Below are 22,224 nucleotides of genomic sequence, written 5' to 3'. Positions count from 1 at the left end.
ATCACTGTTTCTGGGTTTTCCCCCGACAAAATTAGCGTGGGTGGTAGACGCTTTAGGTAGCCTAACTCTCTAACTAAATAAAACCCACTAACTAGGCCTAAGCACTACTGGCCCCCATTTCGTTAGTTGCTGGTTGTAAAGGCTAAATCTAATCTCCTTAAAATTAAGTAGAATGGGGCTATAGTTACCTCTCCTCTTCTGAGCATGTTCAATTCTTTTAATTTGTACGCGACTTGTGGGAAATCGGATACGCCCACTTTTTTTAAACATCCCTGAACTGCAAAAATAAAATGTTATGGAACGCCTGAAGTGCCAAAAAGGGTAATTACGTGAATCTTGTTTTTCATATTTGTTAGCATATACAGTGTAGATTGTTCTTATCATTAATAATGGATACACCGTAATAATAAGATGTATAGTCACCAAAAAACATTTAAAATTAAGATTAATAAAATCAGATTTTGAATAGGCCATTTTTTAGTTTAATAAAGTCACCCGCATGAAAAACACTAAAACAAATAATGTTTTCACTTATAAAGACGACATAACGCGGTTAAATTAAACCCAAAACCCATTATTGTCTGGCAGCCAATGTCACTACTTTCTTGTAGCAGGTAACAGGTTCTGCAGGTAAATAATTGTTTTTTCCGATCAAATTTTTGGTCAAAGTGAATAAGTATTATGGAACATTAAAATTAAAATGGCATAGTCAACAAAAAAGGGAGACAATACATCTTTAACGGTATTCGCTATGAAGATGTACACTATTTTCTGGAAGATGATATTTGTATATAAAATTTAACGGGAATTAGGCCTATAGTTTATTTATGCCGACGTAATCCTCTATAACCTACTATAGTAGCAACAATAAAGAATAAGCCGAGAGTGATGGGTGCCTATAAGAATACAACATATTTAAGCCTAAATTGAATTTGAATACATGAGTTGACACAAGATCGTTGTAGCAGGGAAGAGTTAACAATTTAACTCTTCCCTATTATTAACAGAACATATAATTGATTATCTGTAAATAATGGCACTGCATTATATCAAAAATCAACCAATCATCAGTTTAAATATCAATGTCATGGTGGATTACGTCCTTGAATGCGATCGAAAATGAAACAAAAAAGTACAATTTTATTAAAATAATAACGAATACTAATAATCGACACAGTGTTAATTTCTTGACAGAGAAGACAAAGGTAAGTAGCTTAACCATAACTAATTATAAATTAAAAAAAGAAGATGAATGAGAGATTGAACAAATTAGTAATGTTTTCATTGATTGTGAAGATGACTATTATGATAATAAAGATAACTAAACGAAACGAGCCGACAGCGACGATAAAAAAAAACTTACTGAGATATCGAAGAAGAATCTTGTAAGAGATATATAACTTGTATTTATGCTGGGCATTGAAAAAGCTAAATTCACACTTGTTCCGTTTCAGGGAAAGGAACACGGCGCCGTATTGTTATTAAAACAATGGAAAATCATATACAGAATTGAACGGCACCGTCTCCGGTTCCGTGAAACGAAACAAGCGTGAATGTATAATAGCTTTTATTCTTTTGAAATATACTATCCTTCTGTTCTAGTTTGTTAGTTGTTAACGATTATTTACGATGAGGATTTCATTATAGATAATATAAACTTTATATATTCATGGACGAAATAACATAGATTTCCTCCATGCTGTAAACCAATATTAATAAAAAGTTTTTTTCTCTATTTTTTTTTTTCAGATGGGTTTGAAGCGAATTTTATTTATTGTATATATACAATCTTTAGTCGGTAAGATAATTAAAATATAATTAAATATGATAATCAACAACTAAACGACCATACACTTTTTAGTCAGTCAGTTAATATTAAACTATTTTTCAATAACCAGATTACGAACGCGTAAAACTAAAAACAGCTGATGCTGATTGAGAGCAGTTTTATTCTTTTACTTGTTTGCATGACTTCGTAGAATATATATATTTTTAGGTTGAGACAGTTAAATTTTGAATTATCATTGGTTAAATATAAACAATAGGATATGCTTGATATTTTAAAGCACATGGTCAAACGACCTTTAACCAGACAGCCAAAGAAGGAGATGCTGAAGTGGTGATAACTTGTGATTATTCACAATTTACTTCTACTCCTACTTCACTACAATGGGATGAACTAAATGAAGATGAAGTAACGATCTACCCAGGAATTGTGAATGATAAAAAGATGGAAAATGGACGTTTCCGGTTGTTACACACTGCTCCTGGTGAAGCTAGTCTGGTGATCTTACAGCCCTTGAGATATGATTCTCAAAGAATATTTAGATGCCAGATACAAACAGCAACTGGAATGATTACATTATTAAGTCCATCTATGCTAACTGTAAATTGTGAGTATACCAGATAATCATGATGTAGCCTGAAAAAAAAGCTATCATAAACCGACATCCTTAATAATTTTTTTACTAAATAGTAGGCCTATAATTGTAAATGTTCCCACGTCACGCCAATAGTATAACTCCGGAATTAGAGTTACATTTTCTTGAGTATCAATAGGCATAGTACTATATACACTTCTTTTTGTTGTAATTTGTGTTGACTACATCTTTATTTGTCTGCTGTCTAATTTGTTTTATACTTTTTCTCAGACTTGGATCAGCCACGTCTTAATGCCTCATTAATACTAGGTCTACTCTATAAATGTCTTTCATTCTTACATTTGTAAATTTTTATACCATTATTTTCGTTGTTTTTCTCAGACTTGGATCAACCACGTCTTAATGCCTCAGCAAGCACTGCTTATGAAGGTGAAACAGTCACATTTACTTGTAGTAAACCTGATGGTGATCCTATTCCTTACATTACTTGGTATAAAGATGGACAGAAGATGAATACCAACGGCAATGCCCTTAAGATTGAAGCAGCCACTATGGAAGACAGTGGTATATACACATGTAAAGCAGAAAGTGATCCTTTTAAGGGACTTGATGCTAAAATTAGTGCCGGAAAACATTTGGAAATATTTTGTACGTAGAAAATATATGTTGTGGTACATTTGTTTGTATCTAATGATAGCCTACTATTAATGATATGAGCCGATCAAAAATATAGTTTTTATGTAATATACGGTAGTAATTTTGATAAGTTGAATTAGAAAAAATATCACTGTTTTGTTTTCCTTTGTTTTGTTTTCTTGTAAAAATAAACTTTCTATATATATTCTGAATACTTAAATTTTGAATATCCTTATTATTTTTTCTGCCCCTACTCCCCCACCTACTGAATGTTTCATTTACCTTTAGAATTTGCTTTGTTTATAAATAGTTTTCTTGTTCATCATTTACCATATATTGTACTGTACTTCTAGAAAGGGTCCCATAATTAAAAATAACTTTTTGAATTTGCTTTGTTTATTAAAAGTTTTCTTTCTTTCGTTTCTTTTTCTTTCATTTAGAGTCCTGTGGTGGGTCCTTTTCTGTAAGGGCCCAGATATATTCATAACTAAATAAAGGTGTGATGAACTGAATCTGTAATAACAAGCTTAATTTTCTTGCTGTTAGGCCTATATCGATTCCAAAAGAATATTCATTTTCTTAAGCTTTAAGCTTTATCTTCCCTCATTAGATATGATCGCAACATTCAATCATGAAGATTGTTTTGCAACCTGTACAGCAGAGGGCCATCCCAAGCCATCATCAGTATTGATATTACAAGATGGAGAAGTGGTTAAGAAAGGAGAAAATACAGCAACTATAGAAATTAATGATGAGATATGTTCATCAAATCTTACATGTTATGCAGAGAATGAAAAACTGAATGCCTCTACATCACTTGAGAACTGTAGGCCCAAAGCAGATATGCCTACAGATGGGCCTACAGAAAATTTGAAAGGTATGTCACCATACTGTATTTACCAAGTAATATGTGTTAGTGTCTGAATGATTACATTTCAACTTGTTAATCATTCACCACTTTAGACCAGTATTGAAAATAAATACAGTTGAGCATATTATTGTATGTAAACGTAACAATCAACCGCTAAAAAAAAGCTTAATCGACGTAACAAAATGTAAAACAAAAAACTTAACAGTAGAACAAGTTAAGGTAGAAAAAATGTAAACATGTTTTAAAAGTTTTTCAGTTAATAATTATTTTTTTTAGAAAAAATGACAGAAAGTTCAAAATATGTTCAACTGCTGTTGCGTAATTGATTATTATGCTAGGCCTACATTATGTGTTATACCTACATTGATTCAACATTGTTAAAGAGTATTAAACCAGTTAGTGAGTGTTTTAGTTTAAACCAAGCAGTGTTTTAATAGTAGTTTAATAGTTACGTTTTTAGCTTCTGTTTTGTTTAGATATCATTGTAACATTAAAAACTGAAGATGGACTTGCAACATTTACAGTAGAGGGATACCCAAAAACATCATCAGTAGGCCTATTGATATTGCAAAATGGAGAAGTGACTAAGAAAGAAAACTATTCAGAAACTATAGAAATCAATGATGAGATATATCAATCAAATTGTACATGTTATGTACAGAACGAAATATTTAATGAAACAACATCACTAGAGAACTGCAATACAGGTAAAGTTGACTAAAAAGAAAAAATATTTCAAATTATCTGCATTCAATGTTCTTTATTGGTTTTTTTGTATACATTTTGGATTAGGTTATTACAGTTTCATTTTTTGATTCATTTTATTCATTTTAAGTTATTAATTTTATTTTTGTATGCCTGCTGTATTATACACATGTTTGCATTTATTTTCATTCATTTAACTTATCATTTGAACGCACCTTTATCAACAAAGTGTGCCTCTGTTACTAAAGTGAGATTTCCAATATATTATAACCATAATTAATTATACTAAGTACTAGGCCTATGTTCTGTTCAACATTTACATTGCATTTTTAGGTTATGCTTTGATAACTGTGGTCATAACTGTAGCTCTAACTTCAATTATTTGCTCCGTCCCGACGTTTCTAATAACCCGTTATATTTTTGTAAGTACTTTTAAATCAATATAAAATATTGACTTTTACTAAAACTTATTAATATATTAATACAATATAAAACGAAAGTGGTTAACTAAAAAAGAAAGGTAGGCCTAAAATGTAATTTTAATAGATATTATATCTACTGTTATCAGTATTGTTTCTTTAAGGTAAGACAAATAAAAGAAATCCATTTTGATTATCAAAATCCTCAATATCAAACATTGAAATTTCCTTCAAATGTTGGAGATTACAAAGAGATAAACAAAGAGCATACCGTGGACGCCGGTGATACCAGGACGACAAATAAAGCAAGGCCTAGAACAAGAATACAGGTAAATATTGTTTAATACTAAAACTCAACTAAATTTCAACTTTATGGTCGGACTTGACACTCAAAAGCAGTTATTTTCCCATTACGACAAATGCGAACTGATTCAAAATGATACAGAATGGAGTTTAACATAATTATTATTCATTGACAAGTTACCAGTTGGCTGTCAAAATTCAACACAAAATATACAAAACATAATTAATGATTTATTGCATGTTTTACAGAGAGAAGTAACACGAATGGCACTTCCAATTCCCCAGAACCAATGTCTGCAAATTTCGACAAACTCTGATGTAAATATAGATGACGAGGGATATGCCAAGCCTATGTCTGAAGCAGAATGTATCGCAAAAGTTGAGGTAATTTAAAATATACATTTTACATTGCGACACCAGTTCACCATCGGAAGTCGAGAAGTAATAGAAATAGAATTGCAACATTTTAAGTACAAAGGACTAGTGATGACAGACAAAAACATAGCAACGAAGCGCGAGGACCACCAAGCGTGTTGGAAGTATCAGTGCGGTACATATTTGACAATTAAAGTACCTCTTACTTTACATTGTAATTGCTACTTTATACCATAAAAATCAGACATAGAAAAAGTATGGCGAAGTTGATTCGATCGACTGTAATAATAACGATAACAATAATAATTTATATAGCGCACATATCCACTACAAGTGCTCCTAGCAACCACATACTGTAGCTGATTGAGAATCCGATTTCTTTTATTCATTAATTTCATATGCCTCAGAAAAGAGGTGTAATTTTAATGGCTCTTTAAATTTTTTTACTGTTAGTACCTGTGGTTTAGCGAAAAGAACATCTGGGGTACATTCCACTCTCAGCTATTTGCCACCGGCGTACGAAATATTATATATTACATTTTCTAAAAAGCCACAGACTTTCACTCAACAGAAAAATTTACAAATTATTTTCTCACACTCAATGATGATAATAAATATATTTGTATTGCTCTTTTAGGAAAGAGGAGAAATTAAAATGGAACGCCGAAGTCCCGAGTACGAAGGTCTTATTTCTGCAAGTTATTTGGAAGTTTATGACGAACCTAATGATGCTGTAATTAGTAGTCTGCAAATTTCGACTAGCTATGATGACGAAGGATATGTCAAGCCAACTTCTAATAAAGTAACAATTGTTTATAAGTTTTGGTAGTAGAAAACACTTCTGTAGTTTAGAGACTGTGTCTTACCAATTCATAGTTTAATACTCAAATCCTACCTTTTAGTTATATTTCCAGCAGAGCGTACCGGTACCTCAAGATTTTTAAACAGATAGATAAGTGATACATTAAATGTATGTGTATTGTTTCTGGGGTCTTTCTCGAGACAAGACACTTGTTTTCTTCTAGAGAAGACCCCAAATGATGGCTTATTACTATGTTTTCATTTATGTACACACCTATAATTATATTATACTGTATAATGCCATTGTTGAATAAATAAATGTTTTTTGAACTTATCACGAAAACTTCCCAAAATAATCTATTGTATGTTTTACAGAGAGAAGTAATACAATTGGAGTATCAAAATCTTAAGAACCAAGTGTCAGCAACCTCTGATGTCGACACAGATAACGAGGGATATGTCAAGCCTACGTCACCTACTAAAGTAACAATTGGTTACCAGTCGGTAATAAAACAAACATTTCTGTAGATACAAAACTGTGACATAACAAGTTAAAGATAATAGTTTTATATTTAAGTTCTGATTCATTAACTATGTCTGACTTTAAAAATGATCAGTCATGTTTAAATTTAGTTTAGCTACAATCTATTTCCAGAAGAGCATACCGAAAATGTGTCAATAAGTGACAAGATTTAACATCAAAATTGTATGATGAAAACTCACAACCTAAATTATATATTGGCTGTTTTACAGAGAGAAGTAACAGAAATGGAACATAAAAATCCTAAGAATCAATGTTTGCAAATTTCGACAAGCTTAGATGTAAACATAGATGGCGAGGGATATGTCAAGCCTATGTCGAAAAGAGAATGCTTAGATGACGAAGGATATGTCAAGCCTATGTCGGAAACAGAATGCCTAGATGACGAGGGATATGTCAAGCCTATGTCAAAAACAGAATGCCTAGATGACGAGGGATATGTCAAGCCTATGTCGAAAACGGAATGCCTAGATGACGAGGGATATGTCAAGCCTATGTCGAAAACAGAATGCCTAGATGACGAGGGATATGTCAAGCCTATGTCGAAAACGGAATGCCTAGATGACGAGGGATATGTCAAGCCTACGTCGAAAACAGAATGCCTAGATGACGAGGGATATGTCAAGCCTATGTCGAAAACAGAATGCCTAGATGACGAGGGATATGTCAAGCCTATGTCGAAAACAGAATGCCTAGATGACGAGGGATATGTCAAGCCTATGTCGAAAACAGAATGCATTGACAAAGTAGAGGTAAAACTATTTAAAATTTACACACTGTGACACCATTTATGGGACCGTCATCCAAGACAAACAATAATTGATTTTTAATCTAACTTAAATACAGTAATAAATATTCGCTCACACTCAATGAGGTTAATACCAATATTTGTTTTGCTTCTTTAGGAAAGAGGAGAAATTAAAATGGAACGCCGAAATCCCGAGTACGAAGGTCTTATTTCTGCAAGTTATTTGGAAGTTTATGCAGAACCTAATGATGCTGTAATTAGTAGTACGTCACAAAAAGGAAAGGTTGAAGAACCTTATTACTGTAAACAGTTTTATGACTAACTATATTCATGATCACCAAGTTTAAAGTAAATTAAGTAGCATGAGTTCTAGAGAATTTAAAAATGAAATACTTTCCCATGGTATTTTTACATTTTAACATTTGCTTGTTACTCAAAGTAAGCGGTGCTGATTGCTCGTTTAAAAAAAAAAATATTAAACAAAAACCTTTTTAATAGTTTTGCGGTAGAAACAGCCTACTCTGTACATTAGATATTATATTTCACGGGATGTTAGGGGCAGTTGAAATTGCGCGCCAACTGGAGAGGAAGTTTAGATTAGATCAGCCATTAGCGCCTACATGGTAGTATTAAAGTCAGTAATATCGGTACCTATAGAGCTTTATATTGTAAACGATAGCACACGATTGTGGTATCATATCAATCAATCAATGCAAAAGTTCACAAAAATATGTACAGTTAATAGATTAAATTGGTGGATTGAGTATTACGACCACCACACATCAGTAAGGACAACTTCACGGTATTTTTAGGTCAACAGCAGTATACTAACCATTTCATTTGGCGATTGCAGTATTTTCAACAACAAAAAATCACCGATAACCACATTCTATAATGCTTAATTAACGTTTTAAAAAGGAAAATACTTTATTATTGCAGACGTTTACACCGAAAATGTGTTAAATTTTATCGTACGATACTCTATTGAAAAGATACACAATCATGTAATAATCACGTCATTGTTCTTGTTATTGTAATATTAAAAACTTAATTATTGAGTATTTACATTTTAGTACTGTATTCACAATTACAAATGCTAGATGATAACAATAATGATAGAAATTAGCTTGAACGTGTTATTAATAAAGTTAAACAGGCCTAATTTAATTTTAATTTTACCGCTGTTGCTGGCATTACCATGCAAATTACATACTATATATTCTGAAATCTAACTATTTAAAAAAATGTCAATCTTTAATACTATTTTAAAGTAGGTAGCAACGTTTGGTTATGCCATTAAGCTAGGTGGAAATACATAAAAGATAACAACGACTTATACTCATAAAACAAATTACCATTTCACACTAAAACCTATTATATTGTTATACAGCATTAATACAGATTTCCTACAAAAACAATCAAATCCATTATTATCTGTATAAATAAGACAACATTGTTAAATCTAAAAAAAAGACAATAAATAGTGTAGATGATATTTACTGCATAAAGACATTTTCTTTTTTTTTACATAATTTCTTTGTTAGAATTTAACTGCATTCCAATCTTATACCCCTCTGTATCTGAACCATAACTGTAAACACACACTATTCCTTCTGCTTCTTTTTTCCCTTCTTTTACACTGTAGTAAGCTAGGTCAGATTCTCTTGCATTCACTGCACCTAGTGTGTTAAACTGACACCAGGTTTTACAACCATCTTCACTTAAGTAAAGTGTAAGATCCTTCTTTGTTTCATTTCCATGACTTGCCATTGCTATTTGGTAATACTCATCTGTCTTGGTTGGTAAACGTACAATACCACCCTTGATATAATACAATTTAAATAACATTTTAATTATATTAATATGAGACAAAGCAGTTTTTTACAGTTACGTAGATCTTTGTCATTTGATTGGACACAACAATTATACGTTCTCACACCATAGCAACGACAACACTCAGTACCACAATAGATGAGACTAGACAGTTGACAATACATTAGATATACAAGACTTGCATGTAGATTACCTGACATTCTGGATTTGCCTCCAATAATTCATTATCAATTTCAAATGTTTCACATCCATCATTGCTGTATGCAGTCAAACGTTGATTACTGTTCTCCAAAGAACAGCTGATGTAAACTTGGTCATTTGCATATTCAACAACCTAATGAACAAATGAGATATTATGCCAAAATGGCACTTAAAGCAGTAAACTAAAGTTCGTGTTTGACAAAAATAATCCATTCTCAAACTAAACCATAGAGATACTATTAAACTACTAGAGTGTCTCTTTATGAAAAGCTTCTTTAATCTTACTTGTATGTGTTCTCCTAAGGTAGCATCATGTGGTTTAACAGTATTTAGAAGTTCCCAACTGTTAAGGTTATCAGTACTCCAAAGATTTTCTACACAAACAAAAGATTTGCTGAATTATTTGCACAATTCATACTTTTCTTACAATTTTCTAAAAATAACATTTGTCAGATAAAATCTGTAAGGTGTTTAGAAAGGAAGAAAAATCAATGTTTCTTTAAATATAGACTTATGAGATGCATACCAGTGTTCTCTTCAGCATATACAATACTCCAAGTGTCACCATCATCAGTACTGGTCATTACAAATAGTTTTCCTGCAAAAACAACACAAACACAATTCTTCAAATTCCACAAAAAAAAACAATGTCACTGTTATATTTATTTTTAATGATACACAATACAATTAGTGATGTTATGTTAAATTACAGTATGTTGAACTTACAAAAGATAAATCATTTTTTTATTATTGTTTGAATATTAATATTAAGCACATCCATAATTTTACAAAAGTTTATTAATTGTGTTACTTTTCTTACTCTCGTTATTGTCCAGATTTTCAACTCCTGCAATAACTAATTTCCCTGAATCTAAACATACACCATGACCTAGGCCTGAAAAATAAAAAGTTGTTGGCAAAAGATTTCACATAAAAACCGATAAAAGACACATAAAACCATATATAAAACAAAATAAATCATGGATCCAACCCTGAAAAGTGCATTAATCTCAGCTTTAATATTTAAAAATAACTTACTTAGAATATCGCCTGGAGAGTTTTCTACATTACATGCTTCAATCCAATTCTCTCCATTATCATCAGATTTCAGCCTTATCATCTTCCTCTCTTTTGTGTTGTTATTATCTTTTTTACCACACATTAGAATCACCTTTCCATTATTTGTTACAATTGGTACTAGATTATGATAGCTGTACAGTAAATATTAAACAATGCAACAGTGCAAAAATAGTCATGGTAATTTTATAATTAATTAGTGCTTTAAAATAATACTGAGATTTGTAATTGTATCCCCTTTTTTTAAGCAGATACATTTCATTAAAGCATTGTACTCAAGAGTTAGAATCAATTTTTAATGTGAATTTTTAAAATAAACTTTAATAATCTTTTTATGCAATACAAAATTAGATTAATATTTTCATTATCTAATACCTAGTATCTTTTTCACGTAAAATAACTCTTGATTCTTCCCATTCAATCAAACTCTTCTTGTTCATCTTTCCTCTTCTCATTATTACATCCGAGTTGTTTTTCACACAAAAGACAAGTAAATGGGAATTCAAAAAGACTACCGCAGGGTGTCTATAAAACAAGGGAAAAAAAAGATTGAAAATGGGAAATAAAAAGTCTTGTGAAGTATAACAAAAAAAAACCTAACAATTGAATGGATATCAACAAACCAATCATGCAGTTTTAAATGTCTTGATTTTTCGAATCATGATGGTAATAAATATTAAGGCAATTACCTGTATGTGTTACCTAGTTCATCAACTCCAGTAAACACATCAACTACAAAACAAAACATATTAATGTATAGGTGTCAGCAAACTTGACTTACTTACTTTAAAATAACAAGTCAAGCCATTAAATTTCAAACTGATTTGTCATTTTAATTGGGTATATTTGAAATCAACATTATTAATAACATTTCAATTATATTACAAAAAGAAGCAATTAAACGTAAATGGAGCAAACATTTTGAAAAATATCTATCTTCTTAATTTTATGTATTGAACTGATTGTATAATATTGTGAATAAATGGCCAAATGGCACAAGAGAAATTTATTATTAACAAGTACTATAAATACATTTAAATCACATGGTTTACATACTATTTGATTGATTATAATAGCCAGTCTATAGGTATAAAATAGCCTATAATGCCCCTCAATACAGTCAACATTAATATATCAGTTTTTATGGAAAATTAAATATTTCAAAATCTACTTACATTGTACAGATAAGTTTGCTAATTTGGTCATGGGTGTACAGTGCTCAGTCTCAAGTTTACACATGTACTCTCCAGCATCAGTTACCGACACTTGCTCAAACTCTAAGCTTGTTTCATTATCCTTAAAAGTTGATTTATATCTTTCTGGTACATTTGCTATCTTTTGATTGAATGCATCAGAAGTATATATCATCTTGTATTCACCAAAAGTCTTCTTATACCAATTGATAGCTTTTACTGGATTCTTAATTTGATACCTGCAAGTTAAAACAGCTTTATCTTCAACTGTCACAAGACAGTCATTTAGTGTCATATCTGAAAGTAGGAATATACAATTAGTTTTCACTATTATTGTTAATCTTTTGTAGAAAACACCATATTTGCCATTTCTAAACATATTACTTCCAAGGTTGTATTAGTAGTGTAGTATTTAATTTCAGCCAAGAAATGTTTTTAGATATACCTTGAACTGTTAAAGTTCCAGAACAACTGTATGTTTTCCGTCTTCCTGCAATTTTCACTTCACATGTGTACTTTCCTGCATCTTCAAATTCAACATTCCTGATGTTGAGATATACATTGCTCTGACCCACAAATCCCATTTCATAGTGTGATGTTAAATAAGGTGACTGTGATGATGTTGGATCAGGTGACTGTACTGATGTTGGATCAGGTGATTGTATGGAACTTGGATCAGGTAACTGTGCGGATCTTGGATCAGGTGACTGTGCAGACGTTGGATTAGGTGACTGCCATGATGTCAGCTCTTTTGCTTCACCTTCAACCTGCTTATACCATGTGATATTAGATATTTCAGCAGACTTATCAAAATATGTAAGTTTCAACAACAACTTATCACATTCCACACCTTTATTGGTTATAACATCAGGAATATCCATTTTTATAGGACCTACAAATACAAATGGTCCAAACAAAATTTAATTAAAAACAAACATTTTTGTTATTATACAGTAACTGAAACTTGTAAGAGTTGCTTACTTTTTTTGGGAGTATAGGCCCCTAATGTTTCTATATATAAAAAAAGAATCAACTCATGTAATGATACCATAATATGAACACAGTTTCAAAACAGTAGATATTAATGACAGAATACTGGTACTGGTTCAGATAACCGTCTCACAGAGACATCTGGTAGCCATTGACTTAAAGTTGGCATTTGGATGTGTTACTTTTAAATGTAGGCCTACAGTATGAGAGTGACTACTACCAAATTACACAGTCACAAAACAACTTATAAAACAGTTCATATATACAGTTAAAACATTGCTGGGAATTATAAATTTCTGTTGAACCAAATATTTGAATTCAAACAAAAAAACTACCTAAGAAATGCATTTGTTGATGAGTATTGCTATAAGCAAGTGTGTGGAAAAATTTTGTTTACATCTTCAAATTTACAGTATGTTTGATTTGGATTCACAATTAAATTTCAAGAATTTGCAACCTCCGGTATTCCAGGTATTTTAATTTGGCAGCATATACATTACCTTTAACCGTTAGCCTTCCAGAACATCTGTATATTTTCTGTCTTCCTTTAACTTCTACTTCACATATGTACTCTCCTTCATCTTCAGGTTCAACATTGTTGATATTAAAACATACACTGTTCTTTGAATCCAAATATTCACATTCATAGCGTGAATCAGCTGATGTCAGCAACATAATTTCTTCACCTTCAACAAGGTTATACCATGTGATTTTTGATATGTTAACAGAATCATCAACATATTTTATGTTTAACAACAATGTAGCACTATTGATACCCTCATAGATAGTAACATCAGAAATCTCCATTTTGATAACATCTATAAAAGACATTTCCAGGAAAAAATGTTTTTAAACAAAAATATATTCATCAGCTTAATACAAAATTTACATTATATTTTGCTAGTAAATAATAGATTATCAATATGTATATTATTACACAGGATAAACAAACATTCCATGTATAGGCCTTTAAAGAAAAAACTTCTGGAAATACTACAGTAGGCAATCTCTTCACTTTATCAGGCATTATAAACATCAACATTTTCTCAACTGTACCATATACTTTACTATCACACACATTTTCTAAACCATACAAAAAAAATAAACAGGTTCTCATTTAATTCTATAAAATTACCTTCCTTCACTGTCAGATGTGTAGTATCTTTCAGTATTTGTTCTCCATCAACTGGCTTCACTTCACATTGATACATCCCAGCATCACCAAGTACAACATTCTTTATCTTCAAAGACAGAATGCTATTTTGGTAACTTGTTACTTCAAATCTAGAATCTTTAGAACAATCCTCAATCTCTGTTGTGCCATCTTCCCTAATCTTCTTCCACTTGTAACCTGTTAATGGCATATCTGCTGGTCCATATCTGCACTTCATTTCAAAATTATTGATACCTTCTTCTGTTGAGTACTCATGATTTTTCCTCTCAATCCCTTTAAAAAAATATATAAGCTGATGAAATTTGCTCTTAAGCTTTGTCTACACTATCAAACTTTACAAAACAATGTGATGTGCCCATATATGGACATGATGATGTCATATCACTACCGTATTTGAGCATCACTACCATATTTTGGAACATCACACTTTTTTTTCAAACTAGTTTGATAGTGTAAACAGAGCTAAGTTACATTGTTATAATTCATTTTACATAGATGAAGGAATGGTGGCCACTACTTATCCACTAGATAGATAAAAATTATGAACGTAACACATGGAAAATATGAATGCGAGATTAAATATTGTGGAAAAAACGCAAAAAGATCAGGCGCTTAGAGCATCACTAAACAATAAAAACATTGAAGTCATTGAAAAAATCCAGGTCGACACAAGAAATAATTTGATAGAATTAAAAGAGAGCTACGATCTAATGGATGGGAAAATTAAAGAGAGTGTTCAGGAAGGCATTGAAGAATATAGAGATAGAGAATCTCGTAAATTAAATATTGTGATCGAAAATCTACCTGAATCTGATAACCAAAGTTCTCAGCAGAGACTGAAGGAAGACAGGGTTGCTATTGAGAAATTATTCAATGAGTGTCTAGAGATAGAGGGAGTTAAAATAACAGAAGTGATCAGGCTTGGGAAATACACGGAAGACGGGTGTAGAATGGCAAGAGTTTCTCTGGATAGCCTGAAAAGTAAAAGGGAAGTGATGGTAAATGCAAAAAAACTTAGAAGCACGGATCACGCATTTCTAAAGAACATATATATTAATCCTGATAGATCAAAAAAAGAGAGGCAAATGAACTATGAGTTAAGACAGGAACTAAGATCAAGGAAAGATAACGGCGAGATTGATCTTGTTATAAGAAGAGGTAAAATTATGAAGCGGGATAGCGAACCGGCGTTTGATCGTTTTCGAGGCCCTAGTTCATCATCATAAAGAATTTTCAAATATAGAATCTTTTTGTTTTGAAGAAAATTATTTTAACTTAGAAAGAAAAGTGAAACAAAAATTTATAAGAAAAAAAAAATGTTCAGAGGACAAGAAAAAATTTAAAACTTTTATAGAAGGATTAAAGCAGAAGAAATCTAGTTTAAGAAACGATGATATTGTTGATTTTCATGAGAAGTCGTTGAAATTTCTTTACACAAACGCAGATGCCCTGAGAAATAAAATAGGTGAGTTACGTGATATTATAAATCAAAGGAAACCTGATGTGGTTGCAATAACTGAAGTAAATAACAAAACTTGTACAGACATATTGGAAGTTGAGTTAAGCATCAAGGGATACACAAAATTTGATTCTGGCAGAAGTGGTAGAGGTGTGGTTATTTTTGCGAAGGAAGAGCTGAATGCCAGTATCTGTAACGAATTACTGAATTTAAATTTTGTGGAAGCACTATGGATCAAAATTGAAATAAATAAAAGGCAACAACTATTATGCGGATGTATTTACAGAAGTCCTAACAGTATTGACGAAAAAAATCAAGCGTTACTATCTGCTATCAACAAAGCAAGTGAACTAAATGGTATTTCTGATTTCATCATGTTAGGAGATTTCAATTTTCCTGAAATTGATTGGATTTCTTGGAGTACAAATAAAAATGAAACACATAAAAGTAATCGGTTTATAGAATGCCTTAGAGATAATTTTCTATGCCAGTGTATACAGCAACCAACACGATTTCGAGATGGTCAAACACCTAACATACTCGACTTAGTAATCACCATGGATGAAACCAAAATAAGTGAAATTGAGATAGGTCCACCATTAGGAAAAAGCGACCACGTAACAATCTTGTTTTCATATGACTGTGTAACTAAAATACAAGAGAAAATGGAATACAAGCTAAATTTCAACAAGGGTGACTATATTAAAATGAAAGAACTGATTACTGAGGTGGACTACCAATTTGAAAATACAAATGTTGAAGAGGCCTGTGAAGCTTTAAATAAATCAATAAGAAATGCTGTTCAGATCTGTATTCCCAAGTCAAACATAAAAAAAGAAAATAAACCTATCTGGATGACTGGTGACGTTCAGAGGAAAATTAAAATGAAACAAAATGCATGGAAAAAGTTTACAAGGTCTCGACAACAGAAGGATTATGACAGTTACAAAAAGGCAAGAAATATAGTAACAGGTGAAAAAAGGGCAGCAAAGATTGCACTGGAGCGGAAAATTTGCAATGAAGTAAAAACAAATCCTAAAAGTTTCTGGAAATATGTAAGAGAGAAAACCAAAACAACTCAATCTATTGGATTGGTGAAGGATGGAAAGGGTAATATGGCTGATGACAATCAGCATAAAGCGGAAATTTTCAACGCATTTTTCACAAGTGTATTCACGAATGAAGACCTCGAGTCATTGCCAGAAGTTACACCAAGAGTTGACGTGGATGACCATTTGGAGTCAATTGAAGTGACAAAGGAGGAAGTGCTTACATGCCTTCAGCAGATGAACTCAAATAAATCAGCTGGACCAGATGACGTGCATCCAAGAGTACTGAAGGAACTTAAAGAAATTGTTGCAACTCCATTGACGTCAATATACAACAAATCACTATCGACTGGAAAGTTACCGGAGTGCTGGAAATGTGCAAATGTAGTACCAATTTTTAAGAAAGGGGACAAGACGGAGGTTGGAAACTACAGGCCAGTAAGTTTGACATCTGTCGTATGCAAACTTTTGGAATCAATTGTGAGAGACAAAATTATACAGTTTCTAAATGATAGAAACCTTATTATAAAAGCACAGCATGGGTTTCGGAAAGGTAGATCTTGCGTCACACAATTGCTGGAGGTGATGGAAGAATGGACGAAATTGCTGGATGCGGGAGAAAACTTTGATGCTGTATATTTGGATTTTAGTAAGGCATTCGATTCTATCCCCCACCAGAGATTAATAACAAAATTGGAAGCGTACGGAATAAAAGGAAACCTACTGAGATGGATACATCAATTTTTGACAGCGAGGAGACAAAGAGTTAGAGTGGCCGCAGCATTTTCTGAATGGTCTACGGTTAAAAGCGGAGTCCCTCAAGGCAGCGTGTTAGGCCCTTTATTATTTATCATTTTCATAAACGACCTACCTGATGCAGTTAAATCTAAAGTATGGATGTTTGCAGATGACACTAAGATGTTTAATGTTGTGTATGAAAACAGAAATGATACTGTTCAAAATGATCTCAAGGCATTATCCGATTGGTCTAAAAGATGGCAGCTGAAATTTAACATTAATAAATGTAAAGTAATACATTATGGAAATTCAAATCCACAAATGCAATTCACTATGCCAACAGAGGAAGGTGACGAGGATCTGCCAAATGCCAATACTGAAAAGGACCTTGGAGTTACTTTTGATCAGTCTTTAAAATTTTCACTACATACGAATGAAGCTGTAAATAAAGCAAATAGACTCATTGGATTGGTAAGGCGATCTTTTGCTTACATGGATAAGGATATGTTCCTGCCCCTTTATAAAAGTATAATTCGACCTCATCTGGAATACGCAAGCTGTATATGGTACCCTCTCCTAAAAGGTGATTTGGATAAGCTTGAAAGAGTGCAGCGTAGGGCCACTAAAATTGTCAAAAAGTTAAGAGATAAATCTTACGATCAGAGATTAAAAGAGCTTGGATTACCTACACTGAATTACAGAAGAAGGAGAGCGGACATTATACAAGTGTTTAAAATTATCAAGGGCTTGGATGATATTGAAGCCGAAACCTTTTTTGACTTTAGAGAGGACAGTAGAACAAGGGGCCATCAATTCAAATTAAGAAAGCCAAGAGCCCGACTGAAAATCAGAAGCCACTCCTTTTCATGTAGAATCGTCAACACATGGAACAATCTATACCACACTACAGTACAAGCAGAAAACATAAATGCATTCAAGGATCAACTAAACAAAGACAGAGCAATGGGAGATAAATTTTGCTACCAATTCTAGATAAATACAGAAGAAATGGAGGGCGTTTAAAAGGCATTTGCCTTAATCAAGAGCCCGAAGATTCAAGTAAGATGGAACTGATTTAACTTAAACAATTATTTAATACATTATTTAATTGTAATCTTATCTGACATGGTAGAGTGAAGTGATTAAAAAAAAATAAAATAATAAAATGAATCATTTATAAAACTCACAATAAACAGTTACATTTTTGACACCTTGATCTTGCTGTCTATTGCCCTCTATGTTGCAGTTGTACTCTCCTGAATCAGATATCACGAGATTTGAAACCGTTAGGCTGATTTTTCCTCTTCCATTTGTAAACACTGAAAAGTAAATATATATTAATTGCAGATGATTTACCTTCAAGTTGAAAGTAAAATATTAATTTGATATCCACCATTCAATAAAAAAATGGGCTTTTGTGAATTTCCATGGAGTATATAGATCAATGAATAAAATACTGGTATGTTGATATACACGAAAGTTTCTATTCTACTTAAAACAAACTTCATATTTTTATGAAGGAATCAGCTTTAAATAAATGTAATGTCACTTTGTAAATGTCATATTAAAAGAAAATATCATGGTTGTTACTTACTTGAGTACTTATCAGATCTAAAAAAAAAGAAAGAATGAAGAAAGAATTAGAATTTAAAACAAACAATAACACATGGTAATACTAAACCATTGAATGTAAAATTTAAAGGTTATTGTAAGGGAATTTATTCATCTTATACCACACAAAGTGGGAGTATAAAATACAGTGGTATAAAAAAAGCAATATACTACGAAAAGTAAGTTCACCAAAGATTTACAAATAAGCGCAGCAAATATTCCAACAAACACATAGTGAAGATTCACTAAATTAAGCATATTGAAGATCACAAAGTATGCGACGAAGATTGTAACTTTAGAGCAGGGAAAAAAAAGTTAAGAATCAGAATTCAAATCAAAATCAGTTATGTTTATAAACCAAAATACATTGTTGGTGTTTGTAGATGTAGCACACAAAATAGAAGCTTGTGGTTTAAAGGTGCTTGATGTACATAGTGTATTTTATTTAGATTTCAGTTAACAAACAAATATTGGCAGATACAGCTGTACTACACAGTAACTAACAAACAGAAGAATAAAAGTAGAAAATGATTAGGTAAATAAGATGATAGATAATATTCTGGTGTTTTAAATTGTCAACATAAATAATCTAAGCAATTAAAGCAAAACATTAAATAAGCTTTTATTGCTATAGTACCACAAACCGTTACCTTTCATTTGAGTCTTTTGCTAAAACAAAATAAAAACAACAACAATACAACTTAGTCTTAGAAAAAGTATACATAATCTGTTGAAGGGCAAAAATATTTAAGAAACATGCTTTTTAAAAATAAAATCCAATTGAGTAGTAGCAACAAATACTGTACATAAATAAAATCTTAATATAAATTGCATGTAGATGTCCTCTAGCCTTTTTTTCTTGTGGTTTCAGCTTTAGTCAGGTTCGGTAATTTTTAATTCTACTTTTTCATAAGTAAAGGTTACACAGTAGACAATATTGTAATACAATGGAAATGAGTATCCCCAACTTTTACATGAAAAAGTACAAAGAAACAAAGGAAAAAATAAGGTAGATCTTAAAAATCAAAGGCAGTGTTAGAGTACTTAATTAATGGTTGCAAATGTTATAGAATGTAAGAGGTAATATATATATATATATATATATATATATAAATATATATATATAAATAAAATAACAGCAGAAAACTTGGTTACTTCATTGTTTTAATCACTACAAATTTGTTTCGTACGACCAGCATGTAGCTGGCCGCACTCTTCAGGTGAAATATAAAACATAAGTGACACAGTTGTCTCATAGTGCTTAATAAAAGTGAGTCATCAGGAAGTCGTATACAATAGCCTATTGTTTTAGATAAACTGTTTGGATCTGCAATTTAGTAAGAATTTTTTCCTATGTCTACAAGTAGAGACTAACTCGTTCTTACGGTTCAGTGAGCATAGCTCTGGTTGACATATAATAACATACTTTTCATATATACATAAATTACATCTTTTGTTAATATTTGAGTAAGGTTTGCATTTCTTTATAATTTTCCATTTAATTGAGTAATTTGTTTTATGCTCTACCTTGGTACAGTATTGAGCACTCAGCTATCCAAACGGTCTGAAAATTTCAACCTGAATATATATATATAAACCTAGAAACTAACATTTCATTAAAATATTTAGCCAGAAATAAACTGTATATAACAAAGAACCACTGAATTGGAATACCACTTTTTAAAAACAAATAAACAAAATCTTGTTTTGAGATGCTGCTACATGCATACCCTCTGCTCTATGTTTGTTTGAGCAAACCTAGAGAATATTCTATTTGCAAAAAGGGTTTGTCTATAAATTAAAAAGAGCCTGTAATTATCTTTCACGTGTTAATTTTTTGATGATTGTTAAAAGCCAATGAATTTAAAAACCCAAGAAACATTATCAAATAATATCCTATGCATTGTTAGGATTTATAGGATTAGAATTGGAAGTGAGAAATTATTTTAAAAAATGAGGAGGCCTCATTCTAAAGCTTTTATGTTAATAAATTCTTACTGTATGATTGTTGCCGAAATGTCATCCTTTTAAACAAAAAACATAAAAAGTACTTTACTGATCAGTAGTATTGAGTTTGAGATTTATCAAGCAAAACGTAAACAAAATTGATTAAAAAAATATAATTATAATGATTTTGATTTCAGACTTGTAAAAATAGAGCAGAGAGAAAGAATTGAATTTTAATATCAGAAACATTTCGCATCCCACATCATGAACTCATATTCAATAAATCTTGCCATCTACAGCTAATTAATATATTTTGTATTGTAGGTTGGAGGTGGTCAGGTTTGTTAAAATGCTACCCATAATTCAATATACCGGTACACAATATATAGTGCAAATAGGATTATATATCTTTTGATTTGCTCATGTGTTTAACATTTTAATGTCATCATGTTTTTATTACATCTGAAAAAGAATTCTAAAGTCAATCTGTTCATATTGACAATAAAAGTATCAGGTAATATCGAATTTACTTTTTCAAAATGGAAACCTCAGCTTTGAGAATACATTATAGTGACAACAAATGTTAACATTTCCCCTACCAAATACTAAAAAAGTATTCTAGAAAATAATAAAAAAGTTTACCTTCCTCTTCAGAAATTTCAGTATTAACATCAGATGTTGCTTGATGTTGTGCTAAAAGTTCAGTATCTTCGTCATCAGGATTTGTCTTTGAAAAAAACAATTATATTTTGTTAATATAGTAAAACCCATAAGGGTCACATTTGGCTCACAATAAGGTTGGCCATAGTGCTACAATATAATAAATTGCGTCTCATTCATTTCACAGATAAGTATCCCCTTAATTGGGGTGGCCCTTGAATAGAGGTGTCCCAAAGAATAGGTTTTACTCTAATTAGAAAAAAAAGGATAACATTTTATTGTAAAAAACAGAATTTAAGTACCAAAGAGGAATCAAATTGGAGGAGTCAAAATTTCCTTTTTGAAACACCACAAAACACACAATACTTTATTAAACAAACATGTCTTTTTTCTTTTTGTATCTTTGTACTTTCAATTCAAGGAATGAAGGATTTAGTATTTTCACAATACCTCTGAACTTTGTTCAGATTCAGTGGCTGCTGTTGGTTGTTGTACAGCAGTTTCGTCAGTTG

At 31.5% G+C, this 22,224-nt stretch overlaps 2 protein-coding genes and 1 long non-coding RNA gene across 3 annotated transcripts; all 3 read right to left on the bottom strand.

Annotated features, from left to right (window-relative positions):
- Nucleotides 1-8,693: 8,693 nt before the first annotated feature.
- On the bottom strand, nucleotides 8,694-11,347 carry LOC140057236 (uncharacterized). The gene is made up of 7 exons (XM_072102806.1): nucleotides 11,267-11,347; nucleotides 10,853-11,025; nucleotides 10,635-10,709; nucleotides 10,341-10,412; nucleotides 10,100-10,188; nucleotides 9,807-9,947; nucleotides 8,694-9,601 (listed from the first exon to the last, which is right to left on the bottom strand). Exons 1-7 carry the CDS (start codon nucleotides 11,344-11,346, stop codon nucleotides 9,305-9,307), a joined length of 927 nt encoding a protein of 308 aa, XP_071958907.1. The 5' UTR covers nucleotide 11,347; the 3' UTR covers nucleotides 8,694-9,304.
- Nucleotides 11,348-11,576: 229 nt separating this feature from the next.
- LOC140057195 (junctional adhesion molecule A-like) lies at nucleotides 11,577-12,668 on the bottom strand. The gene is made up of 3 exons (XM_072102750.1): nucleotides 12,530-12,668; nucleotides 12,067-12,381; nucleotides 11,577-11,623 (listed from the first exon to the last, which is right to left on the bottom strand). Exons 1-3 carry the CDS (start codon nucleotides 12,666-12,668, stop codon nucleotides 11,577-11,579), a joined length of 501 nt encoding a protein of 166 aa, XP_071958851.1.
- Nucleotides 12,669-18,726: 6,058 nt separating this feature from the next.
- Nucleotides 18,727-21,763, bottom strand: LOC140056768 (uncharacterized). The gene is made up of 4 exons (XR_011846818.1): nucleotides 21,695-21,763; nucleotides 19,756-19,774; nucleotides 19,089-19,105; nucleotides 18,727-18,813 (listed from the first exon to the last, which is right to left on the bottom strand). It is a non-coding gene; the product is annotated as an uncharacterized lncRNA (long non-coding RNA).
- Nucleotides 21,764-22,224: the final 461 nt, after the last annotated feature.

This window comes from Antedon mediterranea, chromosome 8 (genome assembly GCF_964355755.1).
Source record: "Antedon mediterranea chromosome 8, ecAntMedi1.1, whole genome shotgun sequence".
In the NCBI taxonomy this organism is placed as follows: Eukaryota; Metazoa; Echinodermata; class Crinoidea; order Comatulida; family Antedonidae; genus Antedon; species Antedon mediterranea.
This window is presented reverse-complemented; position numbering and strand designations above follow the sequence as displayed.